General features: G+C 44.1%; 1 protein-coding gene across 1 annotated transcript in view; it reads left to right on the top strand.

Moving 5' to 3' along the window:
- The window catches only part of scarb2c (scavenger receptor class B, member 2c), a 51,151-nt gene that overhangs the window by 17,143 nt on the left and 9,619 nt on the right, over positions 1-24,389 (top strand). The window contains exons 7-10 of the mRNA XM_046305213.1: positions 944-1,113; positions 2,002-2,120; positions 14,208-14,281; positions 23,375-23,426. Of these exons, the coding sequence (XP_046161169.1) occupies positions 944-1,113; positions 2,002-2,120; positions 14,208-14,281; positions 23,375-23,426 (415 nt within the window). The remainder of the gene's footprint in view (positions 1-943; positions 1,114-2,001; positions 2,121-14,207; positions 14,282-23,374; positions 23,427-24,389) is intronic.

Genomic DNA, 24,389 nt, shown 5'->3' with positions numbered 1-24,389 from the left:
TAGTGGTTAGAGCGTAGAGGCGGCAGGTAGTATAGTGGTTAGAGCGTAGGGGCGGCAAGTAGTCTAGTGGTTAGAGCGTAGAGGCGGCAGGTAGTATAGTGGTTAGAGCGTAGAGGCGGCAGGTAGTATAGTGGTTAGAGCGTAGAGGCGGCAGGTAGTCTAGTGGTTAGAGCGTAGAGGCGGCAGGTAGTCTAGTGGTTAGAGCGTAGAGGCGGCAGGTAGTCTAGTGGTTAGTGCGTAGAGGCGGCAGGTAGTCTAGTGGTTAGAGCGTAGAGGCGGCAGGTAGTCTAGTGGTTAGAGCGTAGAGGCGGCAGGTAGTCTAGTGGTTAGAGCGTAGGGGCGGCAGGTAGTCTAGTGGTTAGAGCGTAGGGACGGCAGGTAGTTAGAGCGTAGAGGCGGCAGGTAGCCTAGTGGTTAGAGCGTAGAGGCAGCAGGTAGTTAGAGCGTAGAGGCGGCAGGTAGTCTAGTGGTTAGAGCGTAGAGGCAGCAGGTAGTTAGAGCGTAGAGGCGGCAGGTAGTCTAGTGGTTAGAGCGTTGGACTAGTAACTGAAAGGTTGCTAGATCGAACCCCCGAGCTGTCAAGGTAAAAATCTGTCCTTCTGCCCCTGAACAAGGCAGTTAACCCACTGTTCCTCGGTAGGCCGTCATTGAAAATAAGAATTTGTTCTTAACTGACTTGCCTGGTAAAATATCTATTTTTTAAATCAAGTTCTGGTTTCACAGGACAGTCTGTACAGAGTTGTCCCAACAAAGTTACTTCTCTCAATAGCTTTCATGTTTCAGAATGCTTTTAATGAGGTTTACATTCCACTAACACTCCTGTAATTACTGAACCCAGAACAAAATCTTGCATGAGTTGGCGAGCTTGCTACTCCATGTGTTTGTAAACATTTATGCATCTCCTCTTTCACAGTAGATTAATCTGTGCTCTGTTCATTGTCAGATCTATCTATGCTATCTATGAGGAGGAGAGCAGTGTGATGGGTGTCCCAGGCTACAGGTTCTCTCCACCCAGCAAGGTATTTGCCAACACAACAGAGAACGCTGGTTTCTGCTCCCCACCAGGGAACTGTCTGGGCTCTGGCGTGCTCCAAGTCAGTGCCTGCAAACAAGGTAATAATATACAATGTCTTTTCTGTGCCACTTGGCACTCAATTTTATACATTGAGTGCATATGTTTTTTATGTGATCCCTACAGGGGTTGAACCCGCAACCTTGTCGGTACTAGTCAATGCCACGCTCTTATCAACTGAGCCACTCCTAGTCAGGACTGTAACCATATGGATTCAAAACATCATCTGTCTGAGGTCCATTATTAATTAACCCAATGAGGTGGGGGGGGGAAACGTCATCTGTCTGAGGTCCATTATTAATTAACCCAATGAGGTGGGGGGGAAACATCATCTGTCTGAGGTCCATTATTAATTAACCCAATGAGGTGGGGGGAAACATCATCTGTCTGAGGTCCATTATTAATTAACCCAATGAGGTGGGGGGAAAACGTCATCTGTCTGAGGTCCATTATTAATTAACCCAATGAGGTGGGGGGGGGAAACCATCTGTCTGAGGTCCATTATTAATTAACCCAATGAGGTGGGGGGAACGTCATCTGTCTGAGGTCCATTATTAATTAACCCAATGAGGTGGGGGGAAACGTCATCTGTCTGAGGTCCATTATTAATTAACCCAATGAGGTGGGGGGAAACGTCATCTGTCTGAGGTCCATTATTAATTAACCCAATGAGGTGGGGGGAACGTCATCTGTCTGAGGTCCATTATTAATTAACCCAATGAGGTGGGTGGGGGGAAACGTCATCTGTCTGAGGTCCATTATTAATTAATCCAATGAGGTGGGGGGGCGGGAAACGTCATCTGTCTGAGGTCCATTATTAATTAACCCAATGAGGTGGGGGGGAAAACGTCATCTGTCTGAGGTCCATTATTAATTAACCCAATGAGGTGGGAAAAAACGTCATCTCAATGTTGTATCATATTTCCTAGACGCTCCGATCGTCATGTCTTCTCCACACTTCTACCAGGCAGATGAGAAGTTTGTCAAAGACATCTTCGGGATGAAACCAAACAAGGAGCAACACGAAACCATCATAGATATCAACCCGGTATGTAAACTCAACAAAAATATAAATGCAACATGTCACAATTTTTAAAAGATTTTTTACTGAGTTACAGTTCATATAAGGAAATCAGTCAATTTAAATAATTTCGATAGGTCCTAATCTATGGATTATCACATGAATGGGAATACAGATATGCATCTGTTGGTCACAGATACCTTTAAAAATAATTTAAAAAAATAAAAAAGTAGGGGTGTGGATCAGAAAACCAGTCAGTATCTGGTGAGACCACCATTTGCCTCATGCAGCGTGACACATCTCCTTCACACAGAGTTGATCAGGCTGTTGATTGTGGACTGTGGAATGTTGTCCCACTCCTCTTCAGTGGCTGTGCGAAGTTGCTGGATATTGACGAGAACTGGAACGCGCTGTCGTACACGTCGATCCAGAGCATCCCAGACATGCTCAATGGGTGACATGTCTGGTGAGTATTCAGGCCATTGGAGAACTGGGACATTTCCGCTTCCAGGAATTGTGTACAGATCCTTACAACAGGGCTGTGCATTAATCATGCTGAAACATGAGGTGGCGGATGAATGGCACGACAATGGGCCTCAGGATCTCGTCACGGTATCTCTGTGCATTCAAATTGCCATTGTGTTTGTAGCTTATGCCTGCCCCATACCATAACCCCACCGCCACCATGGGGCACTCTGTTCACAACATTGACATCAGCAAACACCATACCATAACCCCACCGCCACCATGGGGCACTCTGTTCACAACGTTGACATCAGCAAACACCATACCATAACCCCACCGCCACCATGGGGCACTCTGTTCACAACGTTGACATCGGCAAACCGCTCGCCCACACGTCTGTCATCTGCCCGTACAGTTGAAACCTGGATTCATCCGTGAAGAGCACAGTTCTCCAGCGTGCCAATGGAATGTGAGCATTTGACCACTGAAGTCGGTTAAGACACCAGTGAGGACGACGAGCACACAGATGAGCTTCCCTGAGACGTTTTCTGTGCAGAAATTCATCAGTTTCATGTCCGGATGGCTGGACTCAGACAATTCCGTGGGAGAAGAAGCCGAATGTGGGGAGGACCTGGTCTGACGTGGTTACACGTGATCTGTGTGTGAGGCCAGTTGGATGTGCTGCCACATTGTCTAAAATAATCTTGGATGCGGCTTATGGTAGAGAAATGAACGTTCTCTGGCAACAGCTCTGGTGGACATTCCTGCAGTCTGCATACCATTTGCACTCTCCCTCAAAACTTGAGACATCTGTGGCATTGCGTTGTGACACAACTGCACATTTTAGTGGCCTTTTATTGTCCCCGGCGCAAGGTGCACCTGTGTAATGCTGTTTAATCAGCTTCATATGCCACACCTGTCAGGTGGATGGATTATCTTAGCAAAGGACAAATACTCACGAACAGGGATGTAAACAAATGTGTGCACAGAATTTGATAGAAATAAGCCTTTTGTGCCTATGGAACATTTCTGGGATCTTTTATTTCAGCTCTTGAAACATGGGACCAACACTTTACATACTGCGTTTTATATTTTTGTTTTGTGTATAACCTTTTTCCAAAAGTACCTTACCTCTGGCATCTGCATGTTTTCAGTTTGACCACTAGAGGGAACACTTACCACTTCAGTAGAACACGTCATAATTTTCAGAGCATTTTATTCTGGGTGATACAAGGATCATTTTTTATTTAATTTTTTACTACAGAAGGATAATCTCACTAATTCACACAAAGTGGACACACATATACTATGATGCTCAGGAGACAAATTACAGTAACTACCTAAATCTTGCCTTTAAGAAAAGCTTGTTTTTTCATTGCAAGATGTTTTGCAACGGTGTGCACTAATGAACACGACCCAGTGCTCTTCCTGAGCCAAGACCAGTCAGAGGCAGTGTGTATAAAGTCCTTCCTGTTGATAAGCTGTTGTTTATAGAGCTGTTTGTGGTGCAGTTGGAGTGGCTTAGTACCAGGCGTAGAGACACTAAAGATAAGAGACTAGGGTTGTGTCCCAAAATGGCACCATATTCCCTATATAGTGCACTACTTTAGACCAGAGCCCTATGGAACCCTATTCCCTATATAGTGCACTACTTTAGACCAGAGCCCTATGGAAACCTATTCCCTATATAGTGCACTACTTTAGACCAGTGCTCTGCAGGGCAGACGACAGTTAGAGCTGGGTAGGTGTTGTTGGTTTCTTGTAATGTTCTGCTTGTGTCAGAAATGACACCCTGTGTGTGTGTGTGTGTGTGTGTGTGTGTGTGTGTGTGTGTGTGTGTGTGTGTGTGTGTGTGTGTGTGTGTGTGTGTACTACATTTAAACAGAGCCCAATGTTTCTGGGAAACAGGCCTATAATATATAAACACATTTTTGCCAAATATATCTTGATTTAAAATATATTTTTTATTTAACTGGGCAAGCCCGTTAAGAACTTTCTTATTTACAATGACGGCCTACACCGGCCAAACCCTGACGACGTTGGGCCAATTGTACGCCGCCCTATGGGACTCCCAATCACGGGCGGTTGTGATACAGCCTGGAATTGAACCAGGGTCTGTAGTGACGCTGCGCCACTCGGGAGCCTAAGTTGTGATGCTTTGTTTTTAATGTAGGTTTTTAATTAGGCTGCTTCTACGGCAACCGCTACAGGAACAAAGATTTATTTTTCACGTTGTCGCCTCAGTTACTGTCCCAACGCTCTAACTGCCAGGCTACCAGCCACCCACATCGTAAAAATATATAATACAATACATCAATACGTTGGATAAGGTACTGGCACTGACCTGTATATACTTCCTGTTTCTTTAACTCTCATCGTAGTTCTTGTGATGGTTTTAATTCTTCATTAAATTTGTTATTCTATTATCATTATCATTATTGTTTTGTTGGGAAAGATGTCTCAAGGTGATAATTCCACTGTGCTGTTTTACACCTGTTCTATCCTGTGTACGTGGCAACGAAACTTTGAAACACACACACACACACACACACCACACACCACACACCACACACACACACACACACACACACACACACACACACACACACACACACACACAGACACAGACACAGACACACCACACACACACACACACACACACACACACACACACACACACACACACACACACACACACACACACACACAGACCACAGACCACAGACCACAGACCACAGACCACAGACACAGACACAGACACAGACACAGACACAGACACACACCACACACACACACCACACACACACACACACACACACACACACACACACACACACACACACACACACACACACACACACACACACACACACACACACAAATATTGTACATTTTATAGTGTACACAATGTGTTGTACTAAATTGGTCGATGCTGGTTTATACATATAAAGTGACTGGTACTAGGAACTTATAAATACTTATGGTAATATGTACATCTAAACAGTCATTTATAAATACTTATGGTCATATATACATCTAAACAGTAATTTATAAATACTTATGGTAATATATACATCTAAACAGTAATGTATAAATACTTATGGTAATATATACATCTAAACAGTAATTTATAAATACTTATGGTAATATATACATCTAAACAGTAATGTATAAATACTTATGGTAATATATACATCTAAACAGTAATTTATAAATACTTATGGTAATATATACATCTAAACAGTAATGTATAAATACTTATGGTAATATATACATCTAAACAGTAATGTATAAATACTTATGGTAATATATACATCTAAACAGTGATGTATAAATACTTATGGTAATATATACATCTAAACAGTAATTTATAAATACTTATGGTAATATATACATCTAAACAGTAATGTATAAATACTTATGGTAATATATACATCTAAACAGTAATTTATAAATACTTATGGTAATATATACATCTAAACAGTAATTTATAAATACTTATGGTAATATATACATCTAAACAGTAATTTATAAATACTTATGGTAATATATACATCTAAACAGTAATTTATAAATACTTATGGTAATATATACATCTAAACAGACATTTATAAATACTTATGGTAATATATACATGAGGAGTAGTAGTGACCAGTAGCAGTTTTTTTTCAAAATTGTATTTTTCCTTTATTTTACTAGGTAAGTCAATTAAGAACAAATTCTTATTTACAATGACGGCCTACGCCGGCCAAACCCCGACAACGCTGGGCCAATTGTGCACTGTCCTATGGGACTCCCAATCACGAGCAGTTGTGATACGGCCTGGTATCAAATCAGGGTCTATAATGACGCCTCTAGCACTGAGATGCATTGCCTTAGACCGCTGCGCCACTCAGGAGCCCAGATGAATACTAATACTAATCAGTGATTATTGTCTGAGTGGGTAGAGACCTGTGGATGGGCATAAAGTCAGTGTGGATAGTCTGGGAGAGCAGTAGTTGTTAGCCATTTTAATGCAAGTAAGCATTTTTCGTCATGAGTCTTGTTCTGCAGAGTGGTCACAAGCTGAAACAACCACATAGACATAACATCAGATTTGAACCCTAACCACGCTGCTAATCCAAGTACCTAACCCTATCTTTAAATAACATTTTGCCAGCTTGAGTTACCGGATTTGGAAGAGTTCCGTGTATATTTCTGTGTGTTTCCGAGCCTCTGTTATGGACTTAGGAACTATGAAGAGACCCCTGGTGGAATGTCTTGTGGAGGGTATGTAGCTGTATGTTAGCTGTTTGAACAGACAGTTCTGTGCTTTCAACACGTCAATACTTCTCACAAAGACAAATAGTGTTGCAGTCAATCTGTCCTCTACTTTGAGCCAGGAGAGATTTAACACAAACTCAGCAAAAAAGGAAACGTCCTCTCACTGTCAACTGCGTTTATTTTCAGCAAACTTAACATGTGTAAATATTTGTATGAACATAACAAGATTCAACAACTGAGGCACAAACTGAACAACTTCCACAGACATGTGACTAACGGAAATGGAATAATGTGTCCCTGAACAAAGGGGGGGGGGGCAAAATCAAAAGTAACAGTCAGTATCTGGTGTGGCCACCAGCTGCATTAAGTACCGCAGTGCATCTCCTCCTCATGGACTGCACCACATTTGCCAGTTCTTGCTGTGAGATGTTACCCCACTCTTCCACCAAGGCACCTGAAAGTTACTGGACATTTCTGCGGGAAATGGCCCTAGCCCTCACCCTCCGATCCAACAGGTCCCAGACATGCTCAATGGGATTGAGATCCGGGCTCTTCGCTGGCCATGGCAGACCACTGACATTCCTGTCTTGCAGGAAATCACGCACAGAACGAGCAGTATGGCTGGTGGCATCGTCATGCTGGAGGGTCATGTCAGGATGAGCCTGCAGGAAGGCTACCACATGAGGGAGGAGGATGTAGTTCCTGTAACGCACAGCATTGAGATTGACAGCAATGTCTGGTGAGGACCTGCCTTACAACAGGCCTACAAGCCCTCAGTCCAGCCTCTCTCAGCCTATTGCCGACAGTCTGAGCACTGATGGAGGGATTGTGTGTTCCTGGTGTAACTCGGGCAGTTGTTGTTGCCATCCTGTACCTGTCCCGCATTTGTGAATTTCCTCCCTCTCTGCATCCCTTGACTCTCTATGTCCCCTATCCTCCAGGCCGGCTCGGTCCTCCCCTCCCGCTCCGTGGCTCGATGACTCATTGCGAGCTCACAGAACAGGGCTCCGGGCAGCCGAGCGGAAATGGAGGAAAACTCGCCTCCCTGCGGACCTGGCATCCTTTCACTCCCTCCTCTCTACATTTTCCTCCTCTGTCTCTGCTGCTAAAGCCACTTTCTACCACGCTAAATTCCAAGCTTCTGCTTCCAACCCTAGGAAGCTCTTTGCCACCTTCTCCTCCCTCCTGAATCCTCCGCCCCCTCCCCCCCCCTCCTCCCTCTCTGCAGATGACTTCGTCAACCATTTTGAAAAGAAGGTCGACGACATCCGATCCTCGTTTGCTAAGTCAAACGACACCGCTGGTTCTGCTCACATTGCCCTACCCTGTGCTCTGACCTCTTTCTCCCCTCTCTCTCCAGATGAAATCTCGCGTCTTGTGACGGCCGGCCGCCCAACAACCTGCCCGCTCGACCCTATCCCCTCCTCTCTTCTCCAGACCATTTCCGGAGACCTTCTCCCTTACCTCACCTCGCTCATCAACTCATCCCTGACCGTTGGCTACGTCCCTTCCGTCTTCAAGAGAGCGAGAGTTGCACCCCTTCTGAAAAAACCTACACTCGATCCCTCCGATGTCAACAATTACAGACCAGTATCCCTTCTTTCTTTTCTCTCCAAAACTCTTGAACGTGCCGTCCTTGGCCAGCTCTCCCGCTATCTCTCTCTGAATGACCTTCTTGATCCAAATCAGTCAGGTTTCAAGACTAGTCACTCAACTGAGACTGCTCTCCTCTGTATCACGGAGGCGCTCCGCACTGCTAAAGCTAACTCTCTCTCCTCTGCTCTCATCCTTCTAGATCTATCGGCTGCCTTCGATACTGTGAACCATCAGATCCTCCTCTCCACCCTCTCCGAGTTGGGCATCTCCCGGCGCGGCCCACGCTTGGATTGCGTCCTACCTGACAGGTCGCTCCTACCAGGTGGCGTGGCGAGAATCTGTCTCCTCACCACGCGCTCTCACCACTGGTGTCCCCCAGGGCTCTGTTCTTGGCCCTCTCCTATTCTCGCTATACACCAAGTCACTTGGCTCTGTCATAACCTCACATGGTCTCTCTTATCATTGCTATGCAGACGACACACAATTAATCTTCTCCTTTCCTCCTTCTGATGACCAGGTGGCGAATCGCATCTCTGCATGTCTGGCAGACATATCAGTGTGGATGACGGATCACCACCTCAAGCTGAACCTCGGCAAGACGGAGCTGCTCTTCCTCCCGGGGAAGGACTGCCCGTTCCATGATCTCGCCATCACGGTTGACAACTCCATTGTGTCCTCCTCCCAGAGCGCCAAGAACCTTGGCGTGATCCTGGACAACACCCTGTCGTTCTCAACTAACATCAAGGCGGTGGCCCGTTCCTGTAGGTTCATGCTCTACAACATCCGCAGAGTACGACCCTGCCTCACACAGGAAGCGGCGCAGGTCCTAATCCAGGCACTTGTCATCTCCCGTCTGGATTACTGCAACTCGCTGTTGGCTGGGCTCCCTGCCTGTGCCATTAAACCCCTTCAACTCATCCAGAACGCCGCAGCCCGTCTGGTGTTCAACCTTCCCAAGTTCTCTCACGTCACCCCGCTCCTCCGTTCTCTCCACTGGCTTCCAGTTGAAGCTCGCATCCGCTACAAGACCATGGTGCTTGCCTACGGAGCTGTGAGGGGAACGGCACCTCAGTACCTCCAGGCTCTGATCAGGCCCTACACCCAAACAAGGGCACTGCGTTCATCCACCTCTGGCCTGCTCGCCTCCCTACCACTGAGGAAGTACAGCTCCCGCTCAGCCCAGTCAAAACTGTTCGCTGCCCTGGCCCCCAATGGTGGAACAAACTCCCTCACGACGCCAGGACAGCGGAGTCAATCACCACCTTCCGGAGACACCTGAAACCCCACCTCTTTAAGGAATACCTAGGATAGGTTAAGTAATCCCTCTCACCCCACCCCCCCTAAGTTTTAGATGCACTATTGTAAGTGACTGTCCCACTGGATGTCATAAGGTGATTGCACCAATTTGTAAGTCGCTCTGGATAAGAGCGTCTGCTAAATGACTTAAATGTAATGTAAATGTAAATGGGTGTACTGATCCTGTGCAGGTGTTGTTACACGTGGTCTGCCACTACGAAGACGATCAGCTGTCCGTCCTGTCTCCCTGTAGCGCTGTCTTAGGCGTCTTACAGTACAGACATAGCAATTTATTGTCCTGGCCACATCTGCAGTCCTCATGCCTCCTTGCAGCATGCCTAAGGCACGTTCACGCAGATGAGCAGGGACCCTGAGCATCTTTCTTTTGGTGTTTTTCAGTAGAAAGGCCTCTTTAGTGTCCTAAGTTTTCATAACTGTGACCCTAATTGCCTACCGTCTGTAAGCTGTTAGTGTCTTAACGACCGTTCCACAGGTGCATGTTCATTAATTGTTTATGGTTCATTGAACAAGCATGGGAAACAGTGTTTAAACCTTTTACAATGAAGATCTGTGAAGTTATTTGGATTTTTTCAAATTATCTTTGAAAGACAGGATCCTGGAAAAGGGGATGTTTCTTTTGTTGCTGAGTATATATGTTATTGATATTAGCCCTCCTTGTAGATTTAATGGCCAGCCGTACTGCTCTGTTCTGGGCCAACTGAAATTTGTTGTGTATTTCCCTCTTTGCAGCATTTGACCATATAACTGGGCAGTAGTCCAGGTGTGATAAAACTAGGGCCTGTAGGACTTGTTTAGTTGATTGTGATGTCGAGAAAGCAGAGCAGCGCTTTATCACGGTCGGACCTATCCCCATCTTAGCAGGTCGGACCTATCCCCATCTTAGCAGGTCGGACCTATCCCCATCTTAGCAGGTCGGACCTATCCCCTTCTTAGCAGGTTGGACCTATCCCCATCTTAGCAGGTCGGACCTATCCCCATCTTAGCAGGTCGGACCTATCCCCTTCTTAGCAGGTCGGACATATCCCCATCTTAGCAGGTCGGACCTGTCCCCACCTTAGCAGGTCGGACCTGTCCCCACCTTAGCAGGTCGGACCTGTCCCCACCTTAGCAGGTCGGACCTGTCCCCACCTTAGCAGGTCGGACCTGTCCCCACCTTAGCAGGTCGGACCTGTCCCCACCTTAGCAGGTCGGACCTGTCCCCACCTTAGCAGGTCGGACCTGTCCCCACCTTAGCAGGTCGGACCTGTCCCCACCTTAGCAGGTCGGACCTGTCCCCACCTTAGCAGGTCGGACCTGTCCCCACCTTAGCAGGTCGGACCTGTCCCCACCTTAGCAGGTCGGACCTGTCCCCACCTTAGCAGGTCGGACCTGTCCCCACCTTAGCAGGTCGGACCTGTCCCCACCTTAGCAGGTCGGACCTGTCCCCACCTTAGCAGGTCGGACCTGTCCCCACCTTAGCAGGTCGGACCTGTCCCCACCTTAGCAGGTCGGACCTGTCCCCACCTTAGCAGGTCGGACCTATCTCATTGAACATCTCATTCCAAAATCATGTGTATTAATATGGAGTTGGTCCACCCTTTGCTGCTATAACAGCCTCCAGTCTTCTGGGAAGTCTTTCCACTAGATGTTGGAACATTGCTGCGGGGACTTCCGTTCAGCCACGAGCATTAGTGAGGTCAGGCACTGATGTTGGGCGATTAGGCTTGGCTCGCAGTCGGTGTTCCAATTAATCCCAAAGGTGTTCGATGGGGTTGAGGTCAGAACTCTGTGCAGGCCAGTCAAGTTCTTCCACACCGATCTGTACAAACCATTTCTGCATGGACCTCGATTTGTGCACGGGGGCAATGCCAAGCTAAATCAGGAAAGGGTCTATTGCCACAAAGTTGGAAGCACGGAATAGTCTTGAATGTAATTTTACTGTTTCTTCTTTGGTTTATTCACACAAGTTCTCAATTTACAGTATGTTTGCCAGGAGTCTGTGCATCCAGACTTATTTGTGTTACAATAATGAGTGAAGAGGTGTGGAGTCAGGCGCAGAGAGCAAAAGATGTGGAAAAACAACACGCTTTAATGTCCCGAAACATAACATGTACAAAAGTGAAAACACAAATGAACAGAAATATAAACGGACAGCGTGAAACCCAAATGCCAACAAAAATACACTGAAACAACAAAACAGACCAACAAGCCCGCACGAAACAGAAGCGGGCTAAACAGACTATATATAACCCTATCCTAACAACCAAACTAGAAACAGGTGCTACCAATTAGACAAAACTAAACGAACACAGAACAACGGATCGGCGATAGCTAGTAGACCGGCGACGACGACCGCCGAGCGCCACCCGAACAAGAAGGGGAGTCACCTTCGGTAATATTCGTGACAATTTGTCATTCCTTTTTCCTTTTTCCTCGTCATAAATCCACAGGGATTTAGCAGTTCTAACAGACAGTTTCTTAACCGCATACTTCTACTAACGCAACCTCTGAGCGAGTCCGCGATCTATAAAGTTTCCAGCTGCGCCTGAATCTACCAGTGCCTTATGCTGGAGAGAAGGAGAATCATTTAGGAAACAAATTAATAAGAACAGGTGACCAACAGGAAACTCTGGGAGAGTGTGGTGCTTACTCACCTGGGGTGACCGATGAGTGTTCTGCCTGCCCTCATGATTCCCAGATGAATTCCTCCAGCACCGACCAGACGTGTGCCCTCTCCGGCCACAACTGGTACAGGAGGAGCTTCCTCCTCCGATCTCCCTTGACGCGGTACCTCCTAGCTCCATCGGGATAGGGGCAGGAGGATCAGGAGGTAGAACTGACAGGACCCTTTCAGAACGTCCACGAGCAGCTAGCAGATGGTCCAACCGGATCGACAGGTCTATCAGTCCATCCAGGCCAAGTGTAGTATCCCGACAGGCCAGCTCCCTACGGACGTCCTCTCTCAGGCTACACCTGTAATGGTCTATCAGGGCCCTGTCGTTCCACCCTGCTCCCGCAGCCAAGGTCCGGAACTCCAGCGCGAATCTCTCACCCGCCGCACGACCCTCTGGAGGGTGATCGAACACGGCCCTGAAACGGCGGATGAACTCCGGGTAGTTGTCTTTCGCCGAGTCGGGCCCATTCCAGACCGCATTAGCCCACTCCAGGGCTCTACTGGTCAGGCAGGTGATGAGGACCCCTACTCTCTCCTCCTCCGAGGGGGCCGGTCGAACGGTGGCCAGGTAGAGGTCTAATTGCAGCAGGAATCCCTGGCACCCTGTCGCTGCTCCATCGTAATTCCTCGGAGGCGTCATGTGCAGAGCGCTGGAACCGGATCCAGATGGGGGAAATGGTAGAGTTGCTGGTGGGAGGGTCGGTGGGGTAGTAGGGAAACCATTCCTCTCCCAACGATCCATCCTCTCCATCATCTGATCCATCGCTGATCCTAGGCGATGGAGGATGGATGTGTGATGATGGACTCTCTCCTCCATAGTGGGAAGAGGAGTGGTCGCTGCTCCTGCTGACTCCATATCGAGGTGCGGGCTTCTGTTACGATAATGAGTGAAGAGGTGTGGAGTCAGGCGCAGAGAGCAAAAGATGTGGGAAAAACAACACGCTTTAATGTCCCGGAAACATAACATGTACAAAAGTGAAAACACAAATGAACAGAAATATAAACGGACAGCGTGAAACCCAAATGCCAACAAAAATACACTCAAACAACAAAACAGACGAACAAGCCCGCACGAAACAGAAGCGGGCTAAACAGACTATATATAACCCTATCCTAACAACCAAACTAGAAACAGGTGCTACCAATTAGACAAAACTAAACGAACACAGAACAACGGATCGGCGATAGCTAGTAGACCGGCGACGACGACCGCCGAGTGCCACCCGAACAAGAAGGAAGGTGACCTTCGGTAATATTCGTGACAATTTGTCATTCCTTTTTCCTTGTCCCTCGTCATAAATCCACAGGGATTTAGCAGTTCTAACAGACAGTTTCTTAACAGGTGCATGCTTATCAATAACTGGAAGAAGAATGTGCCATATGGTTGCTCCTCACATGAATCACTACAGAACCTCTGGTATGATCTCTTACACTATATTAGGCCCAACCTTTGGAACTTTGGTTTTCATACATATTGCTACCATGTTATGATCACTAGATCCGATCGGTGTGGATACTGCTTTAGAGGACATTTCTGCAGCATTAGTAAAGATGTGATCAATACATGTGGATGATTTCATTCATGTGCTGTTTTCTAAATTTCAAACTGAACTGGTTACAGTTTGAAGCTTCTTGATTGGACAGCTTGATGAAAACCAGTCAATATTTAGGTCACCCAGAAAATATACCTGTTGACTTCACATACATTATCAAGCGTTTCACACACATTATTCAGATACTGACTGTTCGCGTTCAGTGGTCTAATAGAATAGGCAACCTGAGAAGTAGTATTCATTCATAACCCTGATTTGTTTCCACAGCTTACAGGCATCGTACTTCAGGCTGCTAAGAGACTTCAAGTGAATGTGTTTGTGGAGAAGATTCCTGTGTTTAGGTAAGCAAAGACTATCTCAAACCAAACCATTCCCTAACGGTTATATCTTCACATTTTACTCACACACTTGAATTTGAACAGGTACAATGTACACCAAAATCACAAGTCTCAGTACACTTGGTAAAATATCTTTGTACCATATTTAGCCAACAGCTAATTTCCCAGGCAGGTGAACATATACAATGCATTTGTAAAGTATTCAGACCCCTTGATTCTTTTCCCACATTTTGTTACGTAGCCTTACCTTGTTCTAAAATTGATTAAATAGTCCCCCCCCCCTAATCAATCTACACACAATACCCCATGATGACATCACAATACCCCATGATGACATCACAATACCCCATGATGACATCACAATACCCTGTCATGACATCACAATACCCCATGATGACATCACAATACCCCGTCATGACATCACAATACCCCAAGATGACATCACAATACCCCATGATGACATCACAATACCCCATGATGACATCACAATACCCCATGATGACATCACAATACCCCATGATGACATCACAATACCCCGTCATGACATCACAATACCCCATGATGACATCACAATACCCCATGATGACATCACAATACCCCGTCATGACATCACAATACCACGTCATGACATCACAATACCCCATGATGACATCACAATACCCCGTGATGACATCACAATACCCCGTGATGACATCACAATACCCCGTGATGACATCACAATACCCCGTCATGACATCACAATACCCCGTCATGACATCACAATACCCCATGATGACATCACAATACCCCCGTCATGACATCACAATACCCCATGATGACATCACAATACCCCATGATGACATCACAATACCCCATGATGACATCACAATACCCCATGATGACATCACAATACCCCGTCATGACATCACAATACCCCGTCATGTCATCACAATACCCCATGATGACATCACAATACCCCATGATGACATCACAATACCCCGTCATGACATCACAATACCCCATGATGTCATCACAATACCCCATGATGACATCACAATACCCCATGATGACATCACAATACCCCATGATGACATCACAATACCCCATGATGACATCACAATACCCCATGATGACATCACAATACCCCATGATGACATCACAATACCCCGTCATGACATCACAATACCCCGTCATGACATCACAATACCCCATGATGACATCACAATACCCCATGATGACATCACAATACCCCGTGATGACATCACAATACCCCGTGATGACAAAGCAAAAACAGATTTGTATGAATGTATAACAGTTTGAAATGCACCAGTTAAGATTTTAATTTTGATTTCAACGTGAGCATAGGCTCTCGTTCAGGGATCTACTAGATTCAGCAGCGGAACTATTTTTCTTGGGGGAAGGGGGGGTCTGAACATAATTACAAATAATTTGTAGACAGCAAATTTACCGCAAGAAGCCCAAACGGATATATTTGACTAAAACACAATGTCAAACCTTGCTTACCTTTTTGTATACGATCACACACAGTATATATCTCTCTGTCTCTTATGTGTGGGATTACTTTGGAACATATTTCCAAAATGTAAAATCATTTGGAGCTGGTGTTTTTACAATCTTTTATATCCAACAAATGTATTTTTTTTTTTTTTAAGATATAGATTTTGTTAAATTAAAATCACCCGCGGGTCGCTAGTTGGGGAACCCGGATGTAGTTGTTTTAACAGAATAGCTGAGCTCAGATTTACTCAAAAGGGCATAGGCTCTCAATGCAGTGTAGGCATAGGCTATAGGGCTGGAGTTTTTTAATATTTTGTTCAACTTTTCAAAAATGTATTCAATGGGGTTCACAGTGAGGACGGAACACCCCCTATAAGCCTGCTATCTCCTTTCTCAGTGTTCTAAACAGCGTTCTGTTATCCCTCCTGATGGGGTTCACAGTGAGGACGGAACACCCCTTAGAAGCCTGCTATCTCCTTTCTCAGTGTTCTAAACAGCGTTCTGTTATCCCTCCTGATGGGGTTCACAGTGAGGACGGAACACCCCCTATAAGCCTGCTATCTCCTTTCTCAGTGTTCTAAACAGCGTTCTGTTATCCCTCCTGATGGGGTTCACAGTGAGGACGGAACACCCCTTAGAAGCCTGCTATCTCCTTTCTCATTGTTCTAAAAGGCGTTCTGTGATCCCTCCTGATGGGGTTCACAGTGAGGATGGAACACCCCCTAGAAGCCTGCTATCTCCTTTCTCATTGTTCTAAAAGGCGTTCTGTGATCCCTCCTGTTTCTCAGATATAATCGCCTGTAAGATTATATAAACACTTTAATGACATGGTCCGGTACTTTCGCAACTAAGTTTTATTGTTATAATATATATATATATATATATATATATAAAAAATATTAAACCTCCTGCGTTTGGCCATATGTGTCTGTGTATTTCGTACGTTCGTAATCTATGAGCAGAATTACTGGTTTGCCTCGATTAGTCACAAAATCCCTATTTTGAAAGAGCCTGTTTTCTTGAAGATGTGTCGTGCCATTTTCTCTACAGCCGCCTAGTAATCTTGAGTTCTAGCCAATGAACTTCAGTCCCTCTAATTTGAGTGACAGCAAAAGTCCTGGCCAGCGTTATCCAATGAGGTTACAGGGCAGGCCCAACAGAGGGGGAGAGAGAGACGTGACATCGGAGGCCATTTTCGGGGACCGTTTTTTGCTACTTTCAGAACTACTGGTTGAAAAGTATACAAAAGTAGCAGAGAATCTCTTTAAATATAAAGTTTTCCTAATCTATTTCTCAGCTTTAAAAAAATAAAATAATGTTTGTTTAGTTTTTTTATAAATCTTTGTGGAGAGAGAAGTGAAACTCGTATGTCAGACGTCCTCGTCTGCTGTGGCCCAATTTAGTGATCAGTTACACTGTTTAAACACACTAGTTAGCTAGTTAAAGCAGATCCTGTGTGTGAACAAGCATTGTGTGTATGTGTGCGAGCAGTGTGATGTGTGTCCTTGCCAAGTGCAGTTGCTGCAACAGATGGACTTTTGACAGAGGAGAGGGGGGAGGAAGTAAATATATCCCACTAAATATATCCCAGATTACAGAACAGTGTTGGAAACTAAATGACTCCAGCCCCCCCAATATACAAGAAACAACATGTAGGATATTATAAATGCCATATTAGTAGAGGAACAAAATGACCCCAATTTGACCCCAGAAAGACCTCAAAGGAACCTGCAAGTAAGCATTTCATTGGACGATGTATACCATGTGTATCCTGTACTTACTTGAATTTAACCTTGAGCATTACTGGGAGGTCTGTGGTTGAGATTGCACTAAGGGGATGTGAGTAAAACCAAATTGCCTTCTTAGTCATTTGGCGTTTTCACTGAGTGTGAGCTAACAACCCCACCCACCTATTGACTCTATAGATAAGTCATGTAAGCATACCAGAATGCATACCCAACATTTAACAAGGTATGGGGTCAGAATGCAGACCCTGGCTGAGTGGTACTTTTTTTTCAAGCCTTTTAGATGTAGCCTAAAATATTTCACACGTACCGTATTTATATACATGTGTGAATTGGAAATGTGTTTTATATATATATAACGTGTGAAATATTTTAGGCTACATCTAAAAGGCTTGAAAAAAAAGTACCACTCAAAAAAAAAAGTACCACTCAGCCATATATATATATATATATATATATATATAACGTGTGAAATATTTTAGGCTACATCTAAAAGGCTTGAAAAAAAAGTACCACTCAAAAAAAAAAGTACCACTCAGCCATATATATATATATATACACCAAGTCCCCGTGAAACACTCTCGGAGAGTGGGGTCACGGCCAGGGTCAGTCATTATCTACGGCGACCGTTGAGCAGTCCCTTACTTGACAGATTTCTCATCTTGTCGGCTCTGGGGTTTGAATTCGCCACCTTTCAGTTTACTGGCTCAACGCTCTAATCGCCAGGCCTCCCGGCAGGACACCCCCGGCAGGACACCCCCAGCATGCTCACACAAGCTTCCTGTAGGTAGTCTCTTCCGACCAGTCTGACCTGTTGTTTTTTTAAATAAAAAAAAACGAAATTACCAATCAATTAAAGTGATTTTCTCCAACCACAATAACAATGCCGACAGTCATCAGACTACAACGTATAGCCTTTAGTAGAGACGGACTGTGGCCAAGACTTCCTGAAGAATTGTTAATTGCGCTGTTATCATTACTCCATTGGTGACCTTCGGTCAGTCAAAACTCATCAACATCTGACATGGTCACCAGGGTGTGAACAACAGTGTTTGTAAGTCTGAAGTGCACTCTGACTCCCGGACAGGTGCTCTTTCCTCACATCATTGATTGTGATGAGGATTTGATATGCACGTACTGGTTGTATCATCGTGTGGATCCTTGTTAGCTCTGATGGTCCATCAGACCTGGGTTCAATTACATTTAATAAATAAAGTATCTTTTAACACTTAGCTTTTGTTTTAGTCAGCCTGTAGTGCCATGGTTTGCGAACTATTCTATTGGTTCCATTGCACCAGGCTCAATCAAGCCACGCTAGTAAAAGGATTTGAAAGGATTTCAAATAGTATTTGAACCCAGGTCTGGTGTCCACCATGCGTTCATCTGACCTTATCGTAACCCCTACTTTACTTGTATTTTTCTGATTTGTTCGTCACTAAATTAAGTAATTAGCTAAAAAAATATATTTATTTTAAGACTGAGTTAATTGAGTTTCCATGATGGTTTGTTATAAAACAAAACATCAGTTTGTTGTTTCCAGTTAGTCCTGCTGGTCTAACTACCACCAGATTTACAGGTTATGGGGTATGGAATGGTTATGGGGTATGGAATGGTTATGGGGTATGGAATGGGTATGGGGTATGGAATGGTTATGGGGTATGGAATGGGTATGGAATGGTTATGGGGTATGGAATGGTTATGGGGTATGGAATGGTTATGGGGTATGGAATGGTTATGGGGTATGGAATGGTTATGGGGTATGGAATGGTTATGGGGTATGGAATGGTTATGGGGTATGGAATGGTTATGGGGTATGGAATGGCTTGCTGATGATTGTGATGTTGGCAGGCTTCATCTTGTTCAGAGCACTGACAAACACACCTTACTATAGTAGTGTATTAAGTTTAAAATGTAAATGGCTAACAAGAAGGTTTGGGCGGTATCTAGATTTTCATTTAGTCATACCATCCTTCTCGCATCCCGGGATTTACGATATTACCGGCATATTACCGGCATAATACACAAGGGGGTGCTAAAATCACAAGAAAAGCCCACTGGGGCCTCTATTACCACAATTAGCACAAACTAATAATAGCGAAATCACATAGACACTGTTAGCTAAATGCTAACGAGTGAAAATGAACAAACTAATTGCGAAGACTGGCAAATCCAGCTCATCAAGTTATACAAGCATAGCCAGTGGCTACCGGATGTTATTTTCAGTGATATCTGCCAGAAGTCAAAGAGCTCTGGATAAGTTATCTTTATAGCTGCCATTTTTGTCCCTACTAGGTGTTTTCTTCTTCTCTCTTCTTCTCTCTCTCTTCTTCTCTCTCTCTCTTCTTCTCTCTTCTTCTCTCTTCTTCTCTCTTCTTCTCTCTCTCTCTTCTTCTCTCTTCTTCTCTCTTCTTCTCTCTTCTTCTCCGCGTACACATGCTGCTCTTCCTTCAGAAAATCATGCATCACAACTTTGTTAATTTGAACAATTTACCTTGTTCTCTTTCACTTGTAAATGTCCACGGCCAAACATTTAGTAGTAAGTTGCATATGTGTAGTTCCATCACCTCGTGTGCTGCACCACAGAGACTCTCCGATAGATATAGAACTCTATGGATTCACCAGCTCCCTCTTTCTACTGTTGTACTATTTACTAATTAACACGTGACTGGCTCAACTTTACTGGGGGGGGGGGGGGGAACTATGGTAAGCTTCATAATGTGACTGGCTCAACTTTACTGGGGGGGAACTATGGTAAGCTTCATAATGTGACTGGCTCAACTTTACTGGGGGGGTCTATGGTAAGCTTCATAATGTGACTGGCTCAACTTTACTGGGGGGGACTATGGTAAGCTTCATAATGTGACTGGCTCAACTTTACTGGGGGGGGAACTATGGTAAGCTTCATAATGTGACTGGCTCAACTTTACTGGGGGGAACTATGGTAAGCTTCATAATGTGACTGGCTCAACTTTACTGGGGGGGACTATGGTAAGCTTCATAATGTGACTGGCTCAACTTTACTGGGGGGGGGACTATGGTAAGCTTCATAATGTGACTGGCTCAACTTTACTGGGGGGGAACTATGGTAAGCTTCATAATGTGACTGGCTCAACTTTACTGGGGGGAACTATGGTAAGCTTCATAATGTGACTGGCTCAACTTTACTGGGGGGACTATGGTAAGCTTCATAATGTGACTGGCTCAACTTTACTGGGGGGGGGGACTATGGTAAGCTTCATAATGTGACTGGCTCAACTTTACTGGGGGGGGGGGACTATGGTAAGCTTCATAATGTGACTGGCTCAACTTTACTGGGGGGAACTATGGTAAGCTTCATAATGTGACTGGCTCAACTTTACTGGGGGAACTATGGTAAGCTTCATAATGTGACTGGCTCAACTTTACTGGGGGGAACTATGGTAAGCTTCATAATGTGACTGGCTCAACTTTACTGGGGGGGACTATGGTAAGCTTCATAATGTGACTGGCTCAACTTTACTGGGGGGGGGACTATGGTAAGCTTCATAATGTGACTGGCTCAACTTTACTGGGGGGGGGGGGGGGGACTATGGTAAGCTTCATAATGTGACTGGCTCAACTTTACTGGGGGGGGGGGGGAACTATGGTAAGCTTCATAATGTGACTGGCTCAACTTTACTGGGGGGGGGGGGACTATGGTAAGCTTCATAATGTGACTGGCTCAACTTTACTGGGGGGGGACTATGGTAAGCTTCATAATGTGACTGGCTCAACTTTACTGGGGGGACTATGGTAAGCTTCATAATGTGACTGGCTCAACTTTACTGGGGGGGACTATGGTAAGCTTCATAATGTGACTGGCTCAACTTTACTGGGGGAACTATGGTAAGCTTCATAATGTGACTGGCTCAACTTTACTGGGGGGGAACTATGGTAAGCTTCATAATGTGACTGGGTCAACTTTACTGGGGGGGAACTATGGTAAGCTTCATAATGTGACTGGCTCAACTTTACTGGGGGGGAACTATGGTAAGCTTCATAATGTGACGGGTGAAATGAGGAACGCAATCTGCTTTTTCTCCAAAAGGCATTACACAAGTTGACTGCAGGTATTAACTTAAGTCGCTACAAATATTCAAATTGTTTTGAAAATCTTTCCAAAAAATTTGAGGGTATTGAAAAACCATCCTGTGGCTTTTCCCAAATACCACGGTATAACGCCCAAACCTAGTAACAAGCAGGTTCTAAAATTACAACCGAGTAAATGCATTCTGAAAATAGATTTGCATAGTGCGGAATATACGTCCATTCTTAAAGTGATTTCATGCAATGATCATACAGGGAAAAACTAAGGGGACGTGACTGCCTGGCAAACTAAAGTTGAATTTCCTAATTTCCTTAAAATTAGGTCAATGTTAGGGGTTAAAGTTCAAGTTGGGGTTAAGGTCAGTTTCAAATCAAATCCAATGTTATTGATCCCTTATACATATTTAGCAGATGTTATTGATCCCTTATACATATTTAGTAGATGTTATTGATCCCTTATACATATTTAGTAGATGTTATTGATCCCGTACACATATTTAGTAGATGTTATTGATCCCTTATACATATTTAGCAGATGTTATTGATCCCGTACACATATTTAGCAGATGTTATTGATCCCTTATACATATTTAGCAGATGTTATTGATCCCTTATACATATTTAACAGATGTTATTGATCCCGTACACATATTTAGTAGATGTTATTGATCCCTTATACATTTTTAGTAGATGTTATTGATCCCTTATACATATTTAGTAGATGTTATTGATCCCTTATACATATTTAGTAGATGTTATTGATCCCTTATACATATTTAGCAGACGTTATTGATCCCTTATACATATTTAGCAGATGTTATTGATCCCTTATACATATTTAGTAGATGTTATTGATCCCTTATACATATTTAGCAGATGTTATTGATCCCGTACACATATTTAGCAGATGTTATTGATCCCGTACACATATTTAGCAGATGTTATTGATCCCGTACACATATTTAGCAGATGTTATTGATCCCGTACACATATTTAGTAGATGTTATTGATCCCTTATACATATTTAGCAGATGTTATTGATCCCGTACACATATTTAGCAGATGTTATTGATCCCGTACACATATTTAGCAGATGTTATTGATCCCGTACACATATTTAGCAGATGTTATTGATCCCTTATACATATTTAGTAGATGTTATTGATCCCTTATACATATTTAGCAGACGTTATTGATCCCTTATACATATTTAGCAGATGTTATTGATCCCTTATACATATTTAGTAGATGTTATTGATCCCTTATACATATTTAGCAGATGTTATTGATCCCGTACACATATTTAGCAGATGTTATTGATCCCGTACACATATTTAGCAGATGTTATTGATCCCGTACACATATTTAGCAGATGTTATTGATCCCGTACACATATTTAGTAGATGTTATTGATCCCTTATACATATTTAGCAGATGTTATTGATCCTGTACACATATTTAGCAGATGTTATTGATCCCGTACACATATTTAGCAGATGTTATTGATCCCGTACACATATTTAGCAGATGTTATTGATCCCGTACACATATTTAGCAGATGTTATTGATCCCGTACACATATTTAGCAGATGTTATTGATCCCGTACACATATTTAGCAGATGTTATTGCGGGTGTAGCGAAATGCTTGTGTTCCTAGTTCCAACGGTGCAGGTTTAGGTTTGACGTCGGAATGTCTGGAAGTCACGTCCCTTTTTGTCTCACTATGATCAAACAATGGCTTTAGATTCTAAAGTTGTTCTAACATTTTGTCCTCCATTCTCTTTGCAGCCAAACAGGTGATATCAGGACTCTGGTGTTTCCTGTACTCTATCTCAATGAGGTAAGCTGGGCGTGGTCATTATTTCACGCAATGTATCTACTATTTACATACATCTTCATACATTGTGCCTACTGGCAGATTGACAACACCTCTGATGGCCCAGCATATAGCTTCATTTAGTTCAGTTCCCCTTGTGCTGTTGTTTTCGAGTATGTTTTGCGGTGTCCACGTTCGTATAATGTATTGATGTTCTTTTTAGTTTGGCATGTGATTTAACTAATTATCTGAATAAGCGATTGTTCCCCACTTGGTCAAAGTTTAAAAAATCCTGATCCAAAAACATAAATAGAATGACACATGGCTCACAACAATGCTGAACATTTTAGATGAGAAAACATGATACATGCTCAGCCAGGAATGTCCTTAAGTCTTACACCAGTTATCTGGAGCAAAGGTAACTGAATAGCAGACCACTCCTGCATCAGGCTTCATAACATTTGTTATGACCACCTTATGTAGGCCTTAAACACTCTGTCACTTTAGGGAACTAAGAAGGTTCACCACTCGTGCTGTCTCATCAGTGCTAAGAAACATATTTGAACAGAGGGGGTTTTTAGGGGGAAGCTTTGAATAGGTCAGTAGTAATATGAGAAGAGTGCAGTTGCTGAACTTATGTAGATACGCTAGATTACCAAAAGTATGTTCGTCAAACATCTCATTCCAAAATAATGGGCAGTAATATGGAGTTGGTTACCCGCTTTGCTGCGATAACAGCCTCTACTTTTCTGGGAAGGCTTTCCACTAGATGTTGGAACTTTGCTGCAGGGACTTGTGGGTGATTAGTCGGCGTTACAATTTATCCCAAAGGTGTTCGATGGGGTTGAGATCAGGGCTCTGTTTGGCCAGTCAAGTTCTTCCACAACGATCTCGACAAACCATTTCTGCATGGACCTTGCTTGGTGCATTGTCCTGCTGAAACAGGAAAGGGACAGACTGTTGCCACAAAGTTGGAAGCACAGAATC

Source organism: Oncorhynchus gorbuscha, linkage group LG16 (genome assembly GCF_021184085.1).
Source record: "Oncorhynchus gorbuscha isolate QuinsamMale2020 ecotype Even-year linkage group LG16, OgorEven_v1.0, whole genome shotgun sequence".
NCBI lineage: Eukaryota > Metazoa > Chordata > Actinopteri > Salmoniformes > Salmonidae > Oncorhynchus > Oncorhynchus gorbuscha.
The sequence above is the reverse complement of the archived record's forward strand: the minus strand, read 5'-3'. Positions and strand labels throughout refer to the sequence as shown.